The sequence below is a fragment of the Silurus aristotelis genome (genome assembly GCF_946808225.1).
Source record: "Silurus aristotelis genome assembly, contig: scaffold_148, whole genome shotgun sequence".
NCBI classification, from domain to species: Eukaryota; Metazoa; Chordata; class Actinopteri; order Siluriformes; family Siluridae; genus Silurus; species Silurus aristotelis.
In genome coordinates this window covers 25001-43666 of record NW_028149106.1, presented here as the reverse complement: position 1 = coordinate 43666, position 18666 = coordinate 25001, and the positions used below count along the sequence as shown (strand labels likewise).

Sequence of the window (18666 nt, the reverse complement as noted above, 5' to 3'; positions counted from 1 at the left end):
TAAAGTTTGAACTTTGTTCTCTGGGAACTAGATAACGATACACAATACACTTAATAACTTCCTACTCCTCCCATCCCAGTGTCTTTACAGCTCCAAACAAACACAATGATTTTTTATAAAAACAGCTGAAAGTAAATTTCTCCTGAATGAGAAGAAGAAAGTGGACATGAGTCACTGATCTACCTCTGAAATACCGTCTGTAGATTTATTAGAAATATATTCACTATAAGGTAAAATATAGAAACTGTATTTTACAAAAATGCTTTGAGTCTTTGAGTAATCTGAGTCGATTTTGATGGAGGCTTAGAAAAAAGAATAATAGAAGATTTATATAAATAAATATGTTAAATATAAACCTTTGAAAGTGTGTAAGAATGAAAGTGAAATCAAACTCGGACTGAGTCTTCAAGCTGGAGGTGAGTTACTCTCATTAACACTCAGCTTAGAAATAAAAAACATTTCTATAGAAAAAAACAATGAATATATATTGAAACTGTGGGAATATGAGTGTGACCTTACACAGGGTCTGTGTGTGTTTCAGTTGGATAAGGAAGAAAAGATCACACTCACCTGAACCCAGCTGTGTGTCCATCAAGAGCCACAGGTCGATGACACAACCAACAAACTTCACAACATCTACTGAACTCAGGTTACCATGATTTATACATGCTATGTGTAAGGGGGTTTGTGTGTGTGTGTGTGTGTGTGTGTGTGTGTGTGTGTGTGTGTGTGTGTGTGTGTGTGTGTGTGTGTGTGTGTGTGTGTGTGGAATAATGAAATGGAATGAAACATTTCTCTGTGTGTATCAGTGCAGTCTAATTCCTGGGTTGTTGTTTTTTTCCACAGAGTTTCAAAGGAAAGCAGAACATGCAATACTCAGTGGAATGACATATTTAAGGTTTGTGTGTGTGTGTGTGTGTGTGTGTGTGTGGTGTGTGTGTGTGTGTGTGTGTGTGTGTGCGTGCGTGCGTGCGTGCGTGCGTGCGTGCGTGCGTGCGTGCGTGTGTGTGTGTGTGTATTTTATGATGAATATGTATATCCCATGTTTCTAATCAGGAGCTGGAACACAAAGTCATCACTTTGATGAAGAATGAATTGAACAGGTTCAGGAAACTCCTCAGTCCAGATTACCCAGCATGCACTGAGAGGGAGGTGTGGGATGACGAGGGTCACCACAGTGTCAGAGAGGGAGCACTGAAGATCACGCTGCACGTCCTGAACATCATGAACCACACAGATCTCGCTAAAAACATTACACAATAGTAAGAGCTTTAAATCATGACTTTATTCCACTGAAAGCTTATACGGATGAATGTGAATTAACACCAGAGCAGACATGTTGGTTCATAAATATTTAATGCACTGGCTACATAACCCACTCTACACACATCTCACCCACCCTAAAGACATCCACAAAAACCCCACCCCACCTCACCCTACCCACACCCAAACCCCCCCCAACAACACCACAGGAAGATAAGAGAATATTCAATACATTATAAATAATTAAACTGTAAAATACTGTATTATTATTTATTTATTTTTTTGTATTTTTATTTATTTATTTATTTTTTTTAGATGTGCTGCTCTCTGTGTATCAGGACAAACTCCAATCCAAGCTTGTGGAGAAGTGTAAAAGAATTACTGAAGGAATCTCACAGCATGGAAGTTCAGCACTTCTGAATGAGATCTACACAGAGCTCTACATCACAGAGGGTTGGAGTGGAGACGTCAATAATGAACATGAGGTGAGACTGATTGAGACAGTGTCCAGGAGACCAGCAACACAGGAGACACCCATCAAATGTAATGATCTCTTTAAAGACAAGTCCATCAGAAGTGTGCTGACTAAAGGAGTTGCTGGAATTGGAAAAACAGTCTCTGTGCAGAAGTTCATTCTGGACTGGGCTGAAGGAAAAGCAAATCAGGACGTCACCTTCATGTTTCCACTTCCCTTCAGAGAGCTCAATCTGATGAAGCAAAAACATCTCAGTCTGATGGATCTTCTTCATCACTTTTTCCCAGAAATGAAAGAATTAAATTTAATAGACTGTAACTTCTACAAAGTGGTGTTGATCTTTGATGGTCTGGATGAGTGTCGACTTCCTCTAAATTTCCAGAACAATGAGAGATTGTGTGATGTGAAAGAATCAGCCTCAGTGGATGTGCTGCTGACGAACCTCATCAAGGGGAATCTGCTTCCCTCTGCTCTCCTCTGGATTACCTCTCGACCAGGAGCAGCCAATCAGATCCCTCCTGAGTGTGTAGACCAGGTAACAGAGGTACGGGGGTTCAGTGATCCTCAGAAAGAGGAATACTTCAAGAGAAGGATCAGTGATCAGCGGCTGGCCAATAAAATTATTAGAAACATGCAGTCTTCAAAAAGCCTCTACATCATGTGTCATATTCCAGTCTTCTGCTGGATCTCAGCCACTGTTCTAGAGAGAATGTTGGGTGAAGCAGAGAGTGGAGAGATCCCCAAGACTCTGACTCAAATGTTCACACACTTCCTGATTTTTCAGATCAAACACAGAAACCAAAAGTACCATAAAAATGGTGATCCTGATCCTCAGCAGAGTATCCTGGCACTGGGAAAACTGGCTTTCCAGCAGCTGGAGAAAGGAAACCTGATCTTCTATGAAGAAGACCTGAGAGAGTGTGGCATTGATGTCAGAGAAGCGTCCGTGTACTCAGGAGTGTGCACTCAGATCTTCAGAGAGGAGTTTGGGCTTCACCTGGGAAAGGTGTTCAGCTTTGTACATCTGAGTGTTCAAGAGTTTCTGGCTGCTTTATACGTGTTTCTCAACTTTGTCTTGAAAAACAGAAATCTTCTAAGGGACCAAAACCCTGGAATGTTACCTCTTTTAAATAATCCACCCATGTCCGCTCTCCTGAAGAGTGCAGTGGACAAGGCCTTACAGAGTGAGAATGGACACCTGGACCTGTTCCTCCGTTTCCTTCTGAGCCTCTCACTGGAGTCCAATCAGACTCTCTTAAGAGAACTTCTGCCCCAAACAGGAAGCAGTTCCCACAGCAAAGAGGAAACAGTTGAGTACATCAAGGACAAGATCAGGGAAAATCCATCTCCAGAAAAATCCATCAATTTATTTCACTGTCTGAATGAACTGAACGATGATTCTCTAGTGCAGGAAGTGCAAACTTACCTGAATAGAGGGGACTACAGTTGTCTTAGTAGAACCCGACTCTCTCCTGCTCAGTGGTCAGCTCTGGTGTTTGTGTTGCTGAACTCAGAAGAGGCAGATGAGTTTGATTTGGGTAAATTTGAACGATCAGAAGAATGCCTTATTAGACTGCTTCCAGTGTTGAAAGTCTCCACAAAGGCTGTGTGAGTATATTCTCTCATATTTGACTCTCCATATTTAATGTAAGTTTAAGAGTAGTCACTAAAATCCTGTATGTTCTGAGAATAGTTACCACTTTTTTTCACCTGAAACAGAAGGGGTCTTTAGTCTTTTCCACAGAGGTCTGATTTGCAGTTTTCATTCCAACCAAACAGGAGGCATCTAATCTAATGGATCTAATTCTAAATCCTAAATCTCTAAACCTCCAGCCACCTCAATCCACTGTAGATTAGACTGAAGACCATGTGATAAACCATACACAGATGATAATGGACTATAGCAAAGATCCCCTTTTCCTGATAGCTATTTCTGTGCTGTCAGAATGACTACAGTGTGTTTATATTAGTGAATGTAAGATGTCAGTGTTTTTATATCTCATCTTTTCTTCCGCAGGCTGTGGGGTTGTAATCTCACTAATAAAAGCTGTGAGGTTCTGTCATCAGTTCTGAGCTCAAACTACTCCGGTCTGAAAGAGCTGAACCTTGGTAACAATAAATTAATGGATTCCGGAGTTAAACTTCTGTCAGATCTATTAGAAAACCCCTACAGTAAACTGGAGATACTGAGGTGAGATTATCTTCTCATTCTGGCTCTACAGAAAACACACCTCTTTGTGTGTCTGTGACTTTCTAATGTTTAACTCTAATTTACGAGGAGGTCTGGTGCCTGCTATTAATTAATACACTACACAATCAGATGTAAAAGTATTTCCCCCTGCAAATAAACCTGCACACTTCAACAGTATTTGGGTTTAATCTCTCATAATTACTTTTATAGGTTGTGTGTGTGTAATCTAACAGAGGAAAGCTGTAGATCTCTGTCCTCAGTTCTCAGCTCAAACTCCTCCAGTCTGAGAGAACTGAACCTGAGTGACAATAACCTGCAGGACTCGGGAGTGAAGCTGCTCTCTGCTGGACTGGAGACACCACACTGTAGACTGGAGATACTGAGGTCAGATCATCATCTGCGAGTTGTACAAGCACTATAGTGTAGTGGACCACATGGTGCATACTGTTGTTTACCAAGACAGATGGAGGTCAACACATTAGAATTAGAGGCATCTGTCCCGATATTCCTGAGTGAGCCTTTTCTAGGTTTCGGAAATATGTGTTATGGGTTTTAAGATTTGCTCACCAGGGTCTTAGCACTTGCATTATGAAGTTTGATAGAGTTTCACAGCTTCAGGGTTTGATTGTGAGCTTGAATTACTGTCACTGAAGTTTTATGTTTTAAGATAAGATCACATTTACATTAATTGTGAAATTGCAGTGATGGAAAAAGTAATTCAGACTATTGTTAAAGGAGCTTTCGCATTTTTATTATAGATTGTGTAGCTGTAATCTGACAGAGGAAAGCTGTAGATCTCTGTCCTCAGTTCTCAGCTCAAACTCCTCCAGTCTGAGAGAACTGGATCTGAGTGACAATAACCTGCAGGACTCGGGAGTGAAGCTGCTCTCTGCTGGACTGGAGACTCCACACTGTAGACTGGAGATACTGAGGTCAGATCATCATATTGTATCACATTAAATAAGCACTTTTAATTAAGGGAAATTGTTTCAAAGCAAATTTTATATTAGAAATATGAATTTTAAATGTGTAAATGCGTCTCTATAAGTTTATCCTTAATGAGCAAGTCAGAGGCAGAGAAAAACTCTGAGATTGAGAAGAAACCATGAGAGGAACCCATTCTTTTAAGTTTTAGTGTCATGCTGGTAACTGGATCTCACATCATATTAATACACAGTATTCAGGAGAAGATCCACCATATAGAACACAAGCAGAGTAAAGAAGATGATGATCAGGAATGTCTCTGTTCTCAGTCATGTTCTCATCACTGACTCCCTCTGTCTCATCCACGTTAACCCCAGACTTCTTACTGCCTTCTGTTGCTCATTGTGATCTTCAGAAACTAGTCTACGTCTGTGGTGTGAGAAACAGGAGATGATGCACCAGTGGATTGAAAAAGCAGCACAATGACAGGAAACATGTTGATGAGCTGAAAACAGAGCAGTGAGAAGAAAAATATTGATCATTTCACCAAACAGATTAAAACGAAAGTAACGAGTCTGTTTTTAACATGTAAGAAGTAGAAAGATATTGTGTACAGATATTTGTGTAAAAATGTAATTAGTGAAAGTAAAAAGTCTGAAAAATAAATAGTGAAGTAAAAAAATGAAACCAGAAAAATCTACTGAAGTACGGTAACGGCGTATTTGTTCTTCATTACTTCTCTCCTCTGCATCACAGTGTGATCAGAGTGCAAACATTACAGCATAACTGAAATCCAGAAGGTACATCAACAAACTGATAATTATGACCAAAAGCTGCACTAAGATCAAGTAACACAAGTGAGGAGACAAAACTCGGATCATTTATCACTTTAAGCAGCGCCGTCGCTGTGATATGATGAGGCTGAAATCCTGACCGATACATTTCATAAATGTTATTTATAAGTAGGCTTGAACACAATGTTCATTATTTTCTGTTTCAACTATTTTATGCATGTACAAATATTTTGAATCACCTTAAAAGTTTACTTGATGAAGATCACCGCTGGAGCTCAGTGTCTACTGTGGGACTGAATGCTGCATCCTTGGTTTGGGTAAAATGTTCTTTTTCTCTGCAGACTGGTAAACTGCAGTATTAAAGGTAATGGCTGTGCTCAACTGGCTTTAATTCTGAAATCCAGCCTGTGGTCTTGCCTGAGAGATCTGAACCTGAACTGGAATAAAATAGAAAAATCAGGAGTAAGGATGCTGTCTGATCTTCTGCAGGAGCCACACTGTAAACTCCAGACACTGCAGTGAGTTTGTCTACTCTTCTCTGTTTGTGTATGGGATTGTGCTGGTGTGTGTGTGTGTGTGTGTGTGTGTGTGTGTGTGTGTGTGTGTGTGTGTGTGTGTGTGTGTGTGTGTGTGTGTGTGTGTAAACTGTAAATGTAAGCTCTGTCCCTTGTCTTTTTCACAGGTTATCTAACTGTGGTATTACAGCTAGTGGTTGTGCTGCTTTAGCTTCAGCTCTGAAACTGAATCCTTCATCCCACCTGAAACTTCTGAATCTGACCTCGAATAATCCAGGAGAGTCGGGGGTGAAGCTGCTGTCTGATCTACTGAAGGATCCACACTGTACACTGGAGATAGAGTGAGTTTCTGGCTTGCGCACACACACACACACACACACACACACACACAGACACACAGACACACAGACACACACACACACACACACACACACACACACACACACACACACACACACACACACACACACACTTATGCACAGATACACAAACCTGTTCTGTTTGATGCACTGGGATTTATATGATGTTGGCAGGAGTTATGTGGATTAAATAAATTGTCATTATTAGGTCTGATCATTTTTTCTCTTTTTGTATTAACAGCTTTCGGCCATACCCCTTCTGATCCGATCTAATCTGATCTGAGTCTCACACAAGGTCTGATGAATGTTTGTGTTGGATTATATAAATGATATGATATAATGATATAAATACTGTGTGCTTTTTGTAGAACTGATAGAAATAGAAGTTCTTGTTGGTGACTGCTTGTTGCTCTGCTCGAGTGTCAGATGATTGTGTTGCAGCAACATCAGAGAAAACTGTGGAAAAATCAAATGAATATTCAGTGTGAATATCTGGATTTGATGGGGAGGTTTTGTGTTAGTGAGTCAAGAGTTTAATTAATCCAGACTGTGTTGAGAGCTCCGAGAATCTCAGGACAAAAGCTGGTGGTACACATGCTCCAGAATCTTCTAGCAGATAGCAGGAGGAGTGGGCGGGGCCTTACAGCACATAAAGGAGATGTTTATGGTGGGTAAAGAGACAATAACATAATAATCTTCTTAGCTGTACTCACAGTCTTCTGTTGGGGCTTGTGCTATGTGTGTGCAGTTTCACTCTGAGACATGAGGTCAGGATGCTCACTATCATCTCTCTGGAGAAGGTGGTGAGGATAGGATATGGGAGATTAGATCTTATGGAGATCTTTGGTGATCCTGGTCTTTCCTCACTGTATAAATGCATGTCTTTGGAACAATGTTTTCTTTGAGTCTTTGTTTTCTTTATGAGTGGTTTTGTATGAAATATGATTTGCTTTAATGATTTCTTATTATTATTTTATCACTTATTTGTGTTTTATGTAATTGTTGTTAGTTCATGTGAAGGTGTGTTTTAAATGTTCAGTATAATTGAAGGTGATATGAGTAGACTTTGCTCAGAGAAGTGCATTTCTATAAACATGCAGCAACAGAATGTTCTGATCAGCCCTTTAAAATGATGTGTTTATACTGTAATGGTGTTTTATCAGTAATTATCAGCAGTGGCACACACCAATTTAACAACTGCTTTTATTTTCTAAAAGGCAAATTAAAAAAAATGCAATAAATTAAATAGTTTAAAAGCTTTGTTTTTTGAATAACCCTAACCCTAATCCAAACTGCTAACCCTAACCCTAATCCAAACTGCTAGTCCTAATCCAGACTGCTAACCCTAACCCTAATCCAAACTGCTAACCCTAATCCAAACTGCTAACCCTAATCCAAACTGCTAACCCTAATCCAAACTGCTAACCCTAATCCAGACTGCTAACCCTAACCCTTATCCAGACTGCTAACCCTAACCCTAATCCAGACTGCTAACCCTAACCCTAATCCAGACTGCTAACCCTTATCCAGACTGCTAACCCTAACCCTAATCCAAACTGCTAACCCTAATCCAGACTGCTAACCCTAATCCAGACTGCTAACCCTAATCCAAACTGCTAACCCTAACCCTTATCCAGACTGCTAACCCTAATCCAGACTGCTAATCCTAACCCTTATCCAGACTGCTAACCCTAACCCTAATCCAGACTGTTAACCCTAACCCTAATCCAAACTGCTAACCCTAATCCAGACTGCTAACCCTAACCCTAATCCAAACTGCTAACCCTAATCCAGACTGCTAATCCTAACCCTTATCCAGACTGCTAACCCTAACCCTAATCCAGACTGCTAACCCTAACCCTAATCCAAACTGCTAACCCTAATCCAGACTGCTAACCCTAACCCTAATCCAAACTGCTAACCCTAATCCAGACTGCTAACCCTAATCCAGACTGCTAACCCTAACCCTAATCCAGACTGCTAACCCTAACCCAGACTGCTAACCCTAACCCTAATCCAGACTGCTAACCCTAACCCTAATCCAAACTGCTAACCCTAATCCAGACTGCTAACCCTAACCCTTATCCAGACTGCTAACCCTAATCCAAACTGCTAACCCTAACCCTAATCCAGACTGCTAACCCTAATCCAGACTGCTAACCCTAACCCTAATCCAGACTGCTAACCCTAACCCTAATCCAAACTGCTAACCCTAATCCAGACTGCTAACCCTAATCCAGACTGCTAACCCTAACCCTAATCCAGACTGCTAACCCTAACCCTAATCCAGACTGCTAACCCTAACCCTAATCCAAACTGCTAACCCTAATCCAGACTGCTAACCCTAACCCTTATCCAGACTGCTAACCCTAACCCTAATCCAAACTGCTAACCCTAACCCTAATCCAGACTGCTAACCCTAATCCAGACTGCTAACCCTAACCCTAATCCAAACTGCTAACCCTAATCCAGACTGCTAACCCTAACCCTAATCCAAACTGCTAACCCTAACCCTAATCCAGACTGCTAACCCTAACCCAAACTGCTAACCCTAATCCAAACTGCTAACCCTAATCCAGACTGCTAACCCTAACCCTAATCCAGACTGCTAACCCTAATCCAGACTGCTAACCCTAACCCTAATCCAGACTGCTAACCCTAACCCTAATCCAAACTGCTAACCCTAACCCAGACTGCTAACCCTAACCCTAATCCAAACTGCTAACCCTGACCCTAATCCAGACTGCTAACCCAGACTGCTAACCCTAATCCAGACTGCTAACCCTGACCCTAATCCAGACTGCTAACCCAGACTGCTAACCCTAACCCAGACTGCTAACCCTAATTCAGACTGCTAACCCTAATCCAGACTGCTAACCCTGACCCTAACCCAGACTGCTAACCCTAATCCAAACTGCTAACCCTAACCCAGACTGCTAACCCTAATCCAGACTGCTAACCCTAATCCAGACTGCTAACCCTAACCCTAACCCAGAATGCTAACCCTAATCCTGTGTGGGATTGTGGGTTGTTGTGTGTAAAAGTGCCCAGCAGGGGGGGTGCAGGTCTGCAGCTGCCTAAATTCACTGTACAGTTTGTGAGCGAGACACTATGATGGGATCAGTATGTGAAGTGAAGTGAAGTGTGAACAGAGGAGTGTGAAGAGTGTGCACACACATTTACTCTCAAATTTTCTCTCCTTACTGTCAGAACAAACTCTGTTTCCCAGAATATACCACGGCTAATAAAATACAGTGTATTTTATTTTAAAATACATTTTGACGTATCTTTGCCCAACCCTGCCTTTTCCTTGAGCCTCAGAATTATCCGCTACTGAAACCTGGCTTTGGAACAGTGCAACTGTAGCCACTAGAGGGAGACTTAGTGCTGCAGGAGGGCATGGAGCCACACAGGGCTGTACCTCGGACCATGACAGCCACTCCAGAGCAAAGGCCCTGACGTTTTATTATGCTTAATTTTCATAATTAACAAATATAGTGAATATAATGGCTAATATTTGTGTGAGAACATGCACATTTTACATTTCCTGTAAGTGGTGTTAGTCTTAGATGGCTGCTGAACCACACAAGTTGTAGTTCGCAAATATATTCGAGAATGTGATCATTTTAGACAAAAAGTCCCAGAATGTGAAATTGAGTTTACTAACAGTAAAGTCTGTTTTGATGAGAGTTCTGATGGTCATCTGGGTCATTTAAAAAACTACACGAAAAAACTCCCTCACCTTGTCTCCAAAACGTCCTACATGCGCTGTCCCTCTAATAAACTCATTTCAAATCCTGTCCATTGTCGTCACTCCCAATAAACATCTCAACATCTCCAGCTCTGCTACCTCCAGCTCCACCTCCTGTCTTTTACTCAATGCCACTGTCTCTAATCCATACAACATCTCACTCTCTAATTACAGTAAAGAGAAACCAAAGTTTCGAGTGAAACATCGGACCCCATGCTGACACTGAAACCTGCTTAATTTTCCCTAAAACCCACAGTGTGCACGGAGAAATACAGTAAACCTCTGTCCTGAAAAAAGGAATACTGTAATAATCTACATCTATCACAAAATAAAGACAGTCGTGTAATGAAATGGACCCTGATTGTTGTCCTGAACAAGCCAAGTCGCTTGTGAACAACACGCCCCCTGCTGTAGAGTTCAATACATGTCACTTCTGGTCATGTTTATAACCTTATTATATCATTTCCTGAGGATAAATCTGTACAGTTTAGTTTCCACCAGGGCACGAGAGAGTGTGACTCCTGAGACGTGTTATAAATCGTGTGTAATTTAAAAGCAGTAAATCAAAACCAACACAGATCAATAGGACCTCTCCAAGGTGCTGATTCTGAACATGTCCAGGTGGAGAGGGGATTCATCTCCGATCAGGAAATCAGAAGAATGGATTAAGTGTAGACGGCTGATAAAGGATAAACTTTCTTATAAAGAGGAAGTTTTTAATCAGTTTTTGGTGTTTGAATGTATATTTGAACAGATAAATGATTAATTGAGCTCCATGTCTTTCTCCTGAGCAGCATGATTCATTTATTATGTGAAAATGGCAGTGTGTGGTAGCACTGTTAATACTGTTCTACATTATTCACAGCTAAGGGACTTTCCTCCTGCTTTATTTTTACAGCTCTAATGGCGTCTCGGTGCAGATTCAAAATTAATGGCTCGTATTTGCAGGAGGTCGTTTTCAGGGTCGGAGAGCGAGCAGCTCTGTGCCCCGCTCTGAGTAACGATATAAATTTATATGATGAATTTAGGGGATTCTGCTGATAGCTGTAAGTCACGCTGAATAAATTTAAAGTTTATGTACTGAGTCAAAAGTCACCACACACTGTCCGAATATAAATCATAAATCTGCAGCGGTGATGTTTCAGTAGAACCTGAGAATTCTAATGTTCTGAACACAACTCAGATCAATTATAATTTTCAGATGTTTTCACAAATCTTTCAGGAGATGAGATCTGAAAAATAATTCATAACTAGTTAATTATTCAGTTTATATATTATTGTAAAAAGAAAACTTTATATGTTCCTCTCTAGAAGAACCCTTAACGTTTCTATGTAAAACTTTACACTAATGTTTTGGATGTAAAAATCCTTGTGGAAGTGTTGGAAGGAAAAGTTTTTTTTTTTTTTTTTTGGAGAAGCCTCTCTTCTGCCTTTTACATTTAACCATCTATCAGCTTTATTATCTGAATCATATCATCATCTCATTGTTAATAATGAAGCAGGATCACCGTACAGTTGATTTACATTCAGACACAACGACAAAACTCCAAATAAGGAAAAGCTCACAAAGAGATGAAAAGTAACAGTACAGCTTCTGTACTCACTCTTCCTCCATCCCTCACGAGGTCATGAAACCAGATTTTACATGAACATGAGGCACAAGAGAGAGGATAAGAAACTAATGGTCAGGAGATCATGAACAGACCACACGAGACCACCAGAGATCAAACACACCAACATCAAACACAAAGACATGGAATAGAACATCTGGGAGTCCCAGAGAGCACATACTTCACAATGAGTTTGTAAAAAAGAATCTCTTTTAATCTCTGTGTGTGTGTGTGTGTGTGTGTGTGTGTGTGTGTGCGTGTGCCGGGAGTCTGGGTTCTAGGAGTAGGCCATGTTTGCATGTTTGGAGCTGCAGTGGTTGCTGGGAGTTGAGATCAGATTAGTTGTAAAAGCTTGTGAGGCTGATTATTGGACTTGATTGGTTCTGGTACACTTTCAGCACATGAGACTCAAGTCTTGTCTCTGTACTCGCTGGATTCACATGAACTCCACATGATGTTTATTTAAACACTCCTGAGAATAATTTATGAATGAATCTGTCAGTAACTTTCTTTTCGGCTTCTCCCGTTAGGGGGCGCCACAGCGGATCCTCCGCACGTTTGATTTGGCACATGTTTTACGCTGGATGCCCTTCCTAACGCAACCCTCCCCAATTTATCCGGGCTTGGGACCGGCACTGAGAGTGGCTGGGGATGGTTCCCTGACCAGGAATCGAACCCGGGTCGCAGCGGTGGGAGCGCTGCATCTTAACCACTAGACCACCAGGGGACCTTGAATGAATCTGTCAGTATGGAGTATAAACGAGGGTCAGGGCTCTGCTCTAACCCTTTCAGATTCATCATCATGGTTCATGACTCAGACTCTCCTGTGATCTGTTATGCTGTCAGAGGCCACATAGCCTGGAGAGGTGTGTGTGTGTGTGTGTGTGTGTGTGTGTGTGTGTGTGTGTGTGTGTGTGTGTGTGTGTGTGTGTGTGTGAGAGAGAGAGAGAGAGAGAGAGACACACACACTCACACACTGCACACACTCGGTCTCTATCTCCAGGACAAAACCCCTGCAGGAGAAACATCACACACTCCTGCTCTCTCTCCCTCAGTGAACAGAGCTTCATCAACACGAACAGATTGTTTTATTTCTGGAGTGGAGTGATGATGATGCTCATCAGAGTGTGTGTGTGTTTGGAATATAATATGCTAATTCCTCTTCATTACGCGGGTTTATTCCCTCGTTATGTAAAACAGGCATCAAAATTAATTGTTTTGATGTGCAAATTGTGAGATTACTCATTCATCTGAAAGTGTTTTGTTGTAAAGGATGAAAATACGGCGATCAGCCGTGTGTAATTAGCCTAGCGTTCAGACAATCTGCCCCTTATTCTATCTATATGTGTGTGTGTGTGTGTGTGTGTGTGTGTGTGTGTGTGTGTGTGTGTGTGTGTGTGTGTGTGTGTAATGAAACAAGGCATTATCTACATCTACATTTACATTTATGACATTTGGTACAGATTGTTATCTACAATCTGTGTGTGTGTGTGTGTGTGTGTGTGTGTGTGTGTGTGTGTGTGTGTGTGTGTGTGTGTGTGTGTGGTGTGTGTGTGTGTGTGTGTGTGTGTGTGTGTGTGTGGGGTGTGTGTGTGTGTGTGGTGTGTGTGTGTGTGTGTGTGTGTGTGTGTGGTGTGTGTGTGTGTGTGGTGTGTGTGTGTGTGTGTGTGTGGTGTGTGTGTGTGTGGTGTGTGTGTGTGTGTGTGTGTGTGTGTGGTGTGTGTGTGTGTGTGTGTGTGTGTGTGTGTGTGTGTGTGTGTGTGGTGTGTGTGTGTGTGTGTGGTGTGTGTGTGTGTGTGTGTGTGTGTGTGTGGTGTGTGTGTGTGTGTGTGTGTGTGTGTGTGGTGTGTGTGTGTGTGTGTGTGTGTGTGGTGTGTGTGTGTGTGTGTGTGTGTGTGTGTGTGGTGTGTGTGTGTGTGTGTGTGTGTGGTGTGTGTGTGTGTGTGTGGTGTGTGTGTGTGTGTGTGTGTGTGTGTGTGTGTGGGGTGTGTGTGTGTGTGTGTGTGTGGTGTGTGTGTGTGTGTGTGGTGTGTGTGTGTGTGTGTGTGTGTGTGTGTGGTGTGTGTGTGTGTGTGTGTGTATTTAACTAATTATTTCTTCTAGTTCTGTAACCGTTGTCCTGCATGTTCTCTGGTTAGATAATGAAGATCTGCAGTAAAGAACACGACTATGTACCACACTGCATCATGAGTAGCACCGAACACATCCACAAACAATCTGAACTTCAGGTAACCTGCAGATCTTTTATGGGCTTTAGCGTTTAGCATTTCCGATTCTCTTTTATCGCTATCCTGTGAGAACATTGGCCTCCTATTGGTGGATTTTAGATGATTGTTAAATCTTCGCTCACAGCTGGACACCAAAGTCATACATGTCTCACACTAGCTTTAGCATCAGCCATCTTTAATGGCAGTGGCGCTCAACACTCAACTCACGACCAAATACTGATTTGAAAAGGAAAATCTGAATATCCTCCAAAATCTCCCCAAATTTTCCCTGCTTTAGTAACCATTATTCTTAAATCAAATGTTAGCAATGAGATTACACTCTAAACCAGAGCTGCTCGTTACTACTGAAATGAGCTCCTGTTGAAGTCGGAGTTAACAGCGATTAGCCTGAAGTGTTTTTAAATTCATGCTAACATCCTAGCTAATCTTGTTACACTGTTATAGTGTGTTTAGCACCAGAGTTTCATGCAAAGAAGGTTTAGATGCAGTGATACATAGATGATCATAACGTTAGGATGAAGATCATCATCATCACTATTCTGATCAAGGACTGTGAGAAAATAAGCGTTGGTGTGTATGATGTTGTATATCGCATTACTCTCCCAAAAAATAGCTAAGTATAGTCCTAAGCTCTATTTCCCAGCATGCATCATTCCATGAATCATTGACGGTAAACAAGAAATGGACCGAGCAGCGCCACTATTTTCAGCTGACAGCTCAAAGCTTTTCTCCTGTGTTTGTTCCTGAGTTAATGCCAGTGTGAGACACGTGTCAGGGACATGACGAGTCTTCAGGCTAAAACTCCAAACGGGTGATTTTATTGGAGATGTATATTATTAGTAGTATATGCATATGACAGAACTTTACATCACACCATGATTTAGATCCAGTTCTACACAACATCTCAACATTCATTCAGTTATAGACTTACAATATTTACTCCTCCTAACCTGGTCACAGTAAATACCGAAATGTGATTGGCTGGAAGGACGGTTGTAACCATAGTAATATAGTTCCAGGTCCATCCAGATGGAGAAATCTTCCGTCCACATTTCCTAATTACCTCAATGAGATCAATGGAGAAGTTTTGCATTTGGTGGAACTTTAATGTGAATATTATTATACATTTCTTGATGCACAAAATCAATTTGATGATCTTGAGAAAATAATGTTCAAATTAGAAATAGAAAAAAGCACCAGAAGTTCTCCAGCAGCTTCATTATTATTAGAGACACAGAACAAAACTAACAAACAAACAAATAAATAAATGGAATCTTCTGCCTCTGTGAATCGGAGCAGCAGAACTGTAACAAGTTGAATATAAAATGCAGCGTGATTTTAATCTATTTAGTACGTTTTGCTCTGCAAACATCAATAACAACTCCTCAATGATAAAAAGTGACCAAGTGAAGTTTATTTCTATTTCGATTTTCACAACACACATCATCTCAAAGCAGCTTTACAGAATTTAACAGTGAAGGTGAATGGTGTGTGTTTATCTCTGATGATCACCATGGAGACTGTGGTGAAGGAAAAACTCCATTAAATGTTATGAGGAAGAAACCTTGAGAGGAACCAGACTCAAAAGCAGAACCTCATCCTCATTTGGTGACATCAAGAGTGTGATTATAGTCTTTAAACACTACAGAACACTGGAGAGTGAGAACTAACATGAGCACTGGAGTGTGTGATTATGACTGATGATCTTTCTACAGTCTTCTACAGTCATTATGGTTATAAAACTAGGAGCTACTGAGCAACTCATAAAATAGCTCAACATTTGTGATCATCACAGATCCAACACCAGCTTCTCCATGCCAGAGCCTTTAAACACTCCAGAAGGTCCAGTGTCCAAACTCCACATGAAGTGGGATCCAGCTGGCACTGGTACGTCTCTAGATGGTTCAGGATGTTTGCGAGTTCGGCATCTACTTCTTCAAAGGTCCATAATCTTCATGAGGTGGGACGTGAATGGGGCTGGAGCAACCTCAGGAAGCCTCGGGATGGGGAGAGAAAGAGAAGCAGTGGAGAGGAATTAGCGTAGCTGCTGTTCATGATATTAACAGCACAAGTTGATAATGTGCATGTGATCAGATGTTCTGGAGCACAAGGTTATGATGTGATGTGTGTTATGTGTAGTGTGTCTGAGCCACGAGGTGTATACCATGGTAGAAGGTGATTATCTATGGCGAGGTGTGAGGCCATTATAATGCTTGGGATGTTCTTCACCTCCACGTCTACACTAACATCCTTTAACACCTCACACATACACCTGGATCTTCTTACATACCTGATGTGTAAGAATTCCTGATTCTCTGGAGAACATTTCTGTAGTTGCTTTTTTCAGATTTTACAGTAGAATCGGTGGAGATTTGTGTGTAATGTTATTGTGTGTTTATGAAGTGAACATCTAGCTTGTAGATCAGACAACAAAATGTCAAGGAGGAGAAGGACCAGGTGATGAGATATAACAGAAACATCTTTAATTGTTAATTGAAGACAAACTGAGTGTCAGGAATGCATCTATCACCTGCTCAGGTCATGCAGAAGAACTTTCACTGAGATCCGAAGTGCATATATCTCAAACGTATATCTGAAATGGAGAAGAACCTGTAAAGTCGAGAAGGAACCTCTGCAATTCAGGACCCACTACAGTGAGAGCGTGAGTCCAGCCACAGTTTCCAGTTCGTGGTGATGAACATGTTCTTTTGTGTTGGAGTGACGTGAAATCGGTCATCTCTCCTCACAGCCATGTCTCCAGTCCAAATCGTCACAGACGTGTTTAATAAACGTGTTCATAGTTTTCAGCAGCAGCTCTGACATACGAAACTTCATTCAGCGTTGTTTTAATAATAAACATAAACATCTGCAACAATTACAGTTTTTATTATTATCCATTTATAGGTACAGTAATGTCCAGTAAAACAAGTTTGTGTTGTCGTTTACATTATAGCAGCTATAAACACTTGTTCCCTCACCACCCTCTCTATCCTCTCTCTATTTCTTCTCTTTCATTCTTTCTGTTTTCTCTCTAAGTTAAAAACACTGACACTGGAGACTCCTTCCATCAGTGTTTTCTGTACAGATCCCTGTGAATGAGCTGTTACTATAGAAACGATAGCGTGCATTATAACCGTATTGTTTACGGTATGCGTCTATACATACTGATATTAGATGTTATGTGGTGGGCGGGGCTTGGTGTATTGGGGAGGGGCATGATGATGTCATACACTTGTGTTATAAAGTGCAATCATTTCTACACGTTTGTACAGGATCGCTCGAGGTGCGATGAAGGAAAAGGGGGCATGTAGGAAGATAGCATTATTAACAGAGTGAGAGATCTGAGAGATGTGCAGCAGCATGTGAATTCCACTCCCTCACTCATGTTCCTCCTTCTGTTCCTCACAATGAATACGAGAGCAATGAGGCAGATGAAGCTCTTCATAGGCTGCTTAATAATCACAGCACAGAAGCAAGTAAATGGAGATACCTGAAGGTGAGAAAGAAGAACTGAAGACTGAACACTTTCAGGAGGACGAGCTTCATTTCTCACTCACTCACTACTCACGTGTAACATCTGTGTGTGTGTGTGTGTGTGTGTGTGTGTGTGTGTGTGTGTGTGTGTGTGGAGAGCTGTGTATTTTTTATGAGGCCTATATTTATTTATTGATTTATTTTGAACACAATGCACCTCGCACGGCCAAATCAATATTTCAGCTGTTTTGTAGCTCCTCAGTCGGTGTCTGATCTCTCACACATGCAGGAGGAAGGACATGTAAAATATTTAACACGTTTGTACAAAAATAAAAAGTCACAAAACACTCAAATAGCAGCTGGACCCGGGCTGGATGGGTGGGCGTGGCCTAATATTCTAATAAGGACACCTGATTGACAGCTCTCTGAGACTCTGCCTACAATTACGTTCAGCCTTCATGATACATGAAACCCATGTTATCTAGATCTACCCTGTGCTCTCTCTCTCTCTCTCTCTCTCTCTCTCTCTCTCTCTCTCTCTCTCTCTCTCTCTCTCTCTCTCTTGTCTTCTTTCTTACTTTTCTCTCTTTCTCCTTCTTTGCATCTTTAATGCTTTTCATCGACAAGCTCCTTTCTTGTTATCTAACCACCTCCTCCCCTCCTCTTAGTCCTTACTCCTTCATGTCTCCTCTTTATTCCCTCCATCTATCTCTTATGATCAACATCTTAAATGGCACTCTTTTTTCTTCATCATTTACTCTCTCATCTCTCTAAAGAGAAATCCTTCTTTATTCCCACTATCCTGTTTTCCGTGCACCTCCTCTGCACTCTTCTGCTGCTCTCTATGTTTTTGTCCCTCCTTCGTTTCCTCCTGTTTCTTCCCTCCATCTTTCTCCTGTTCCTTCTCTCTGAAGATCTCCAGCAGCTTGTTAAATTTGGGTCCCCAATCAGTTAAGTTCTCTCCTTCTATCCCTTCATCTCCTTCACTCTCCAAAGAGCTGAGTGATGCAGTCTCTGACTCCGCCCCCTCATGTTCGTACATCTGCAGTGAATCGTATGGAGGCTGCATAGGGTCAAAGGTC

At 41.4% G+C, this 18666-nt stretch overlaps 1 protein-coding gene and 1 pseudogene across 2 annotated transcripts in view; one reads left to right on the top strand and one right to left on the bottom strand.

The window, feature by feature from the left end:
- The first annotated feature begins 25 nt into the window (after positions 1-25).
- On the top strand, positions 26-7762 carry LOC310723023 (NLR family CARD domain-containing protein 3-like; annotated as a pseudogene). Its single transcript, XR_014538262.1, has 10 exons — positions 26-649; positions 847-898; positions 1057-1262; positions 1579-3346; positions 3756-3929; positions 4140-4313; positions 4688-4861; positions 5989-6165; positions 6330-6503; positions 6763-7762. The product of XR_014538262.1 is annotated as an NLR family CARD domain-containing protein 3-like (transcript).
- Positions 7763-16571: 8809 nt separating this feature from the next.
- LOC310723022 (cadherin-24-like) overlaps positions 16572-18666 on the bottom strand; it is a 22224-nt gene continuing 20129 nt past the window's right edge. Inside the window, exon 13 of the mRNA XM_083570843.1 lies at positions 16572-18666. This exon is cut by the window's right edge and continues 347 nt beyond it. Within this exon, the coding sequence (XP_083426969.1) occupies positions 18339-18666 (328 nt within the window). The 3' untranslated portion in view covers positions 16572-18338.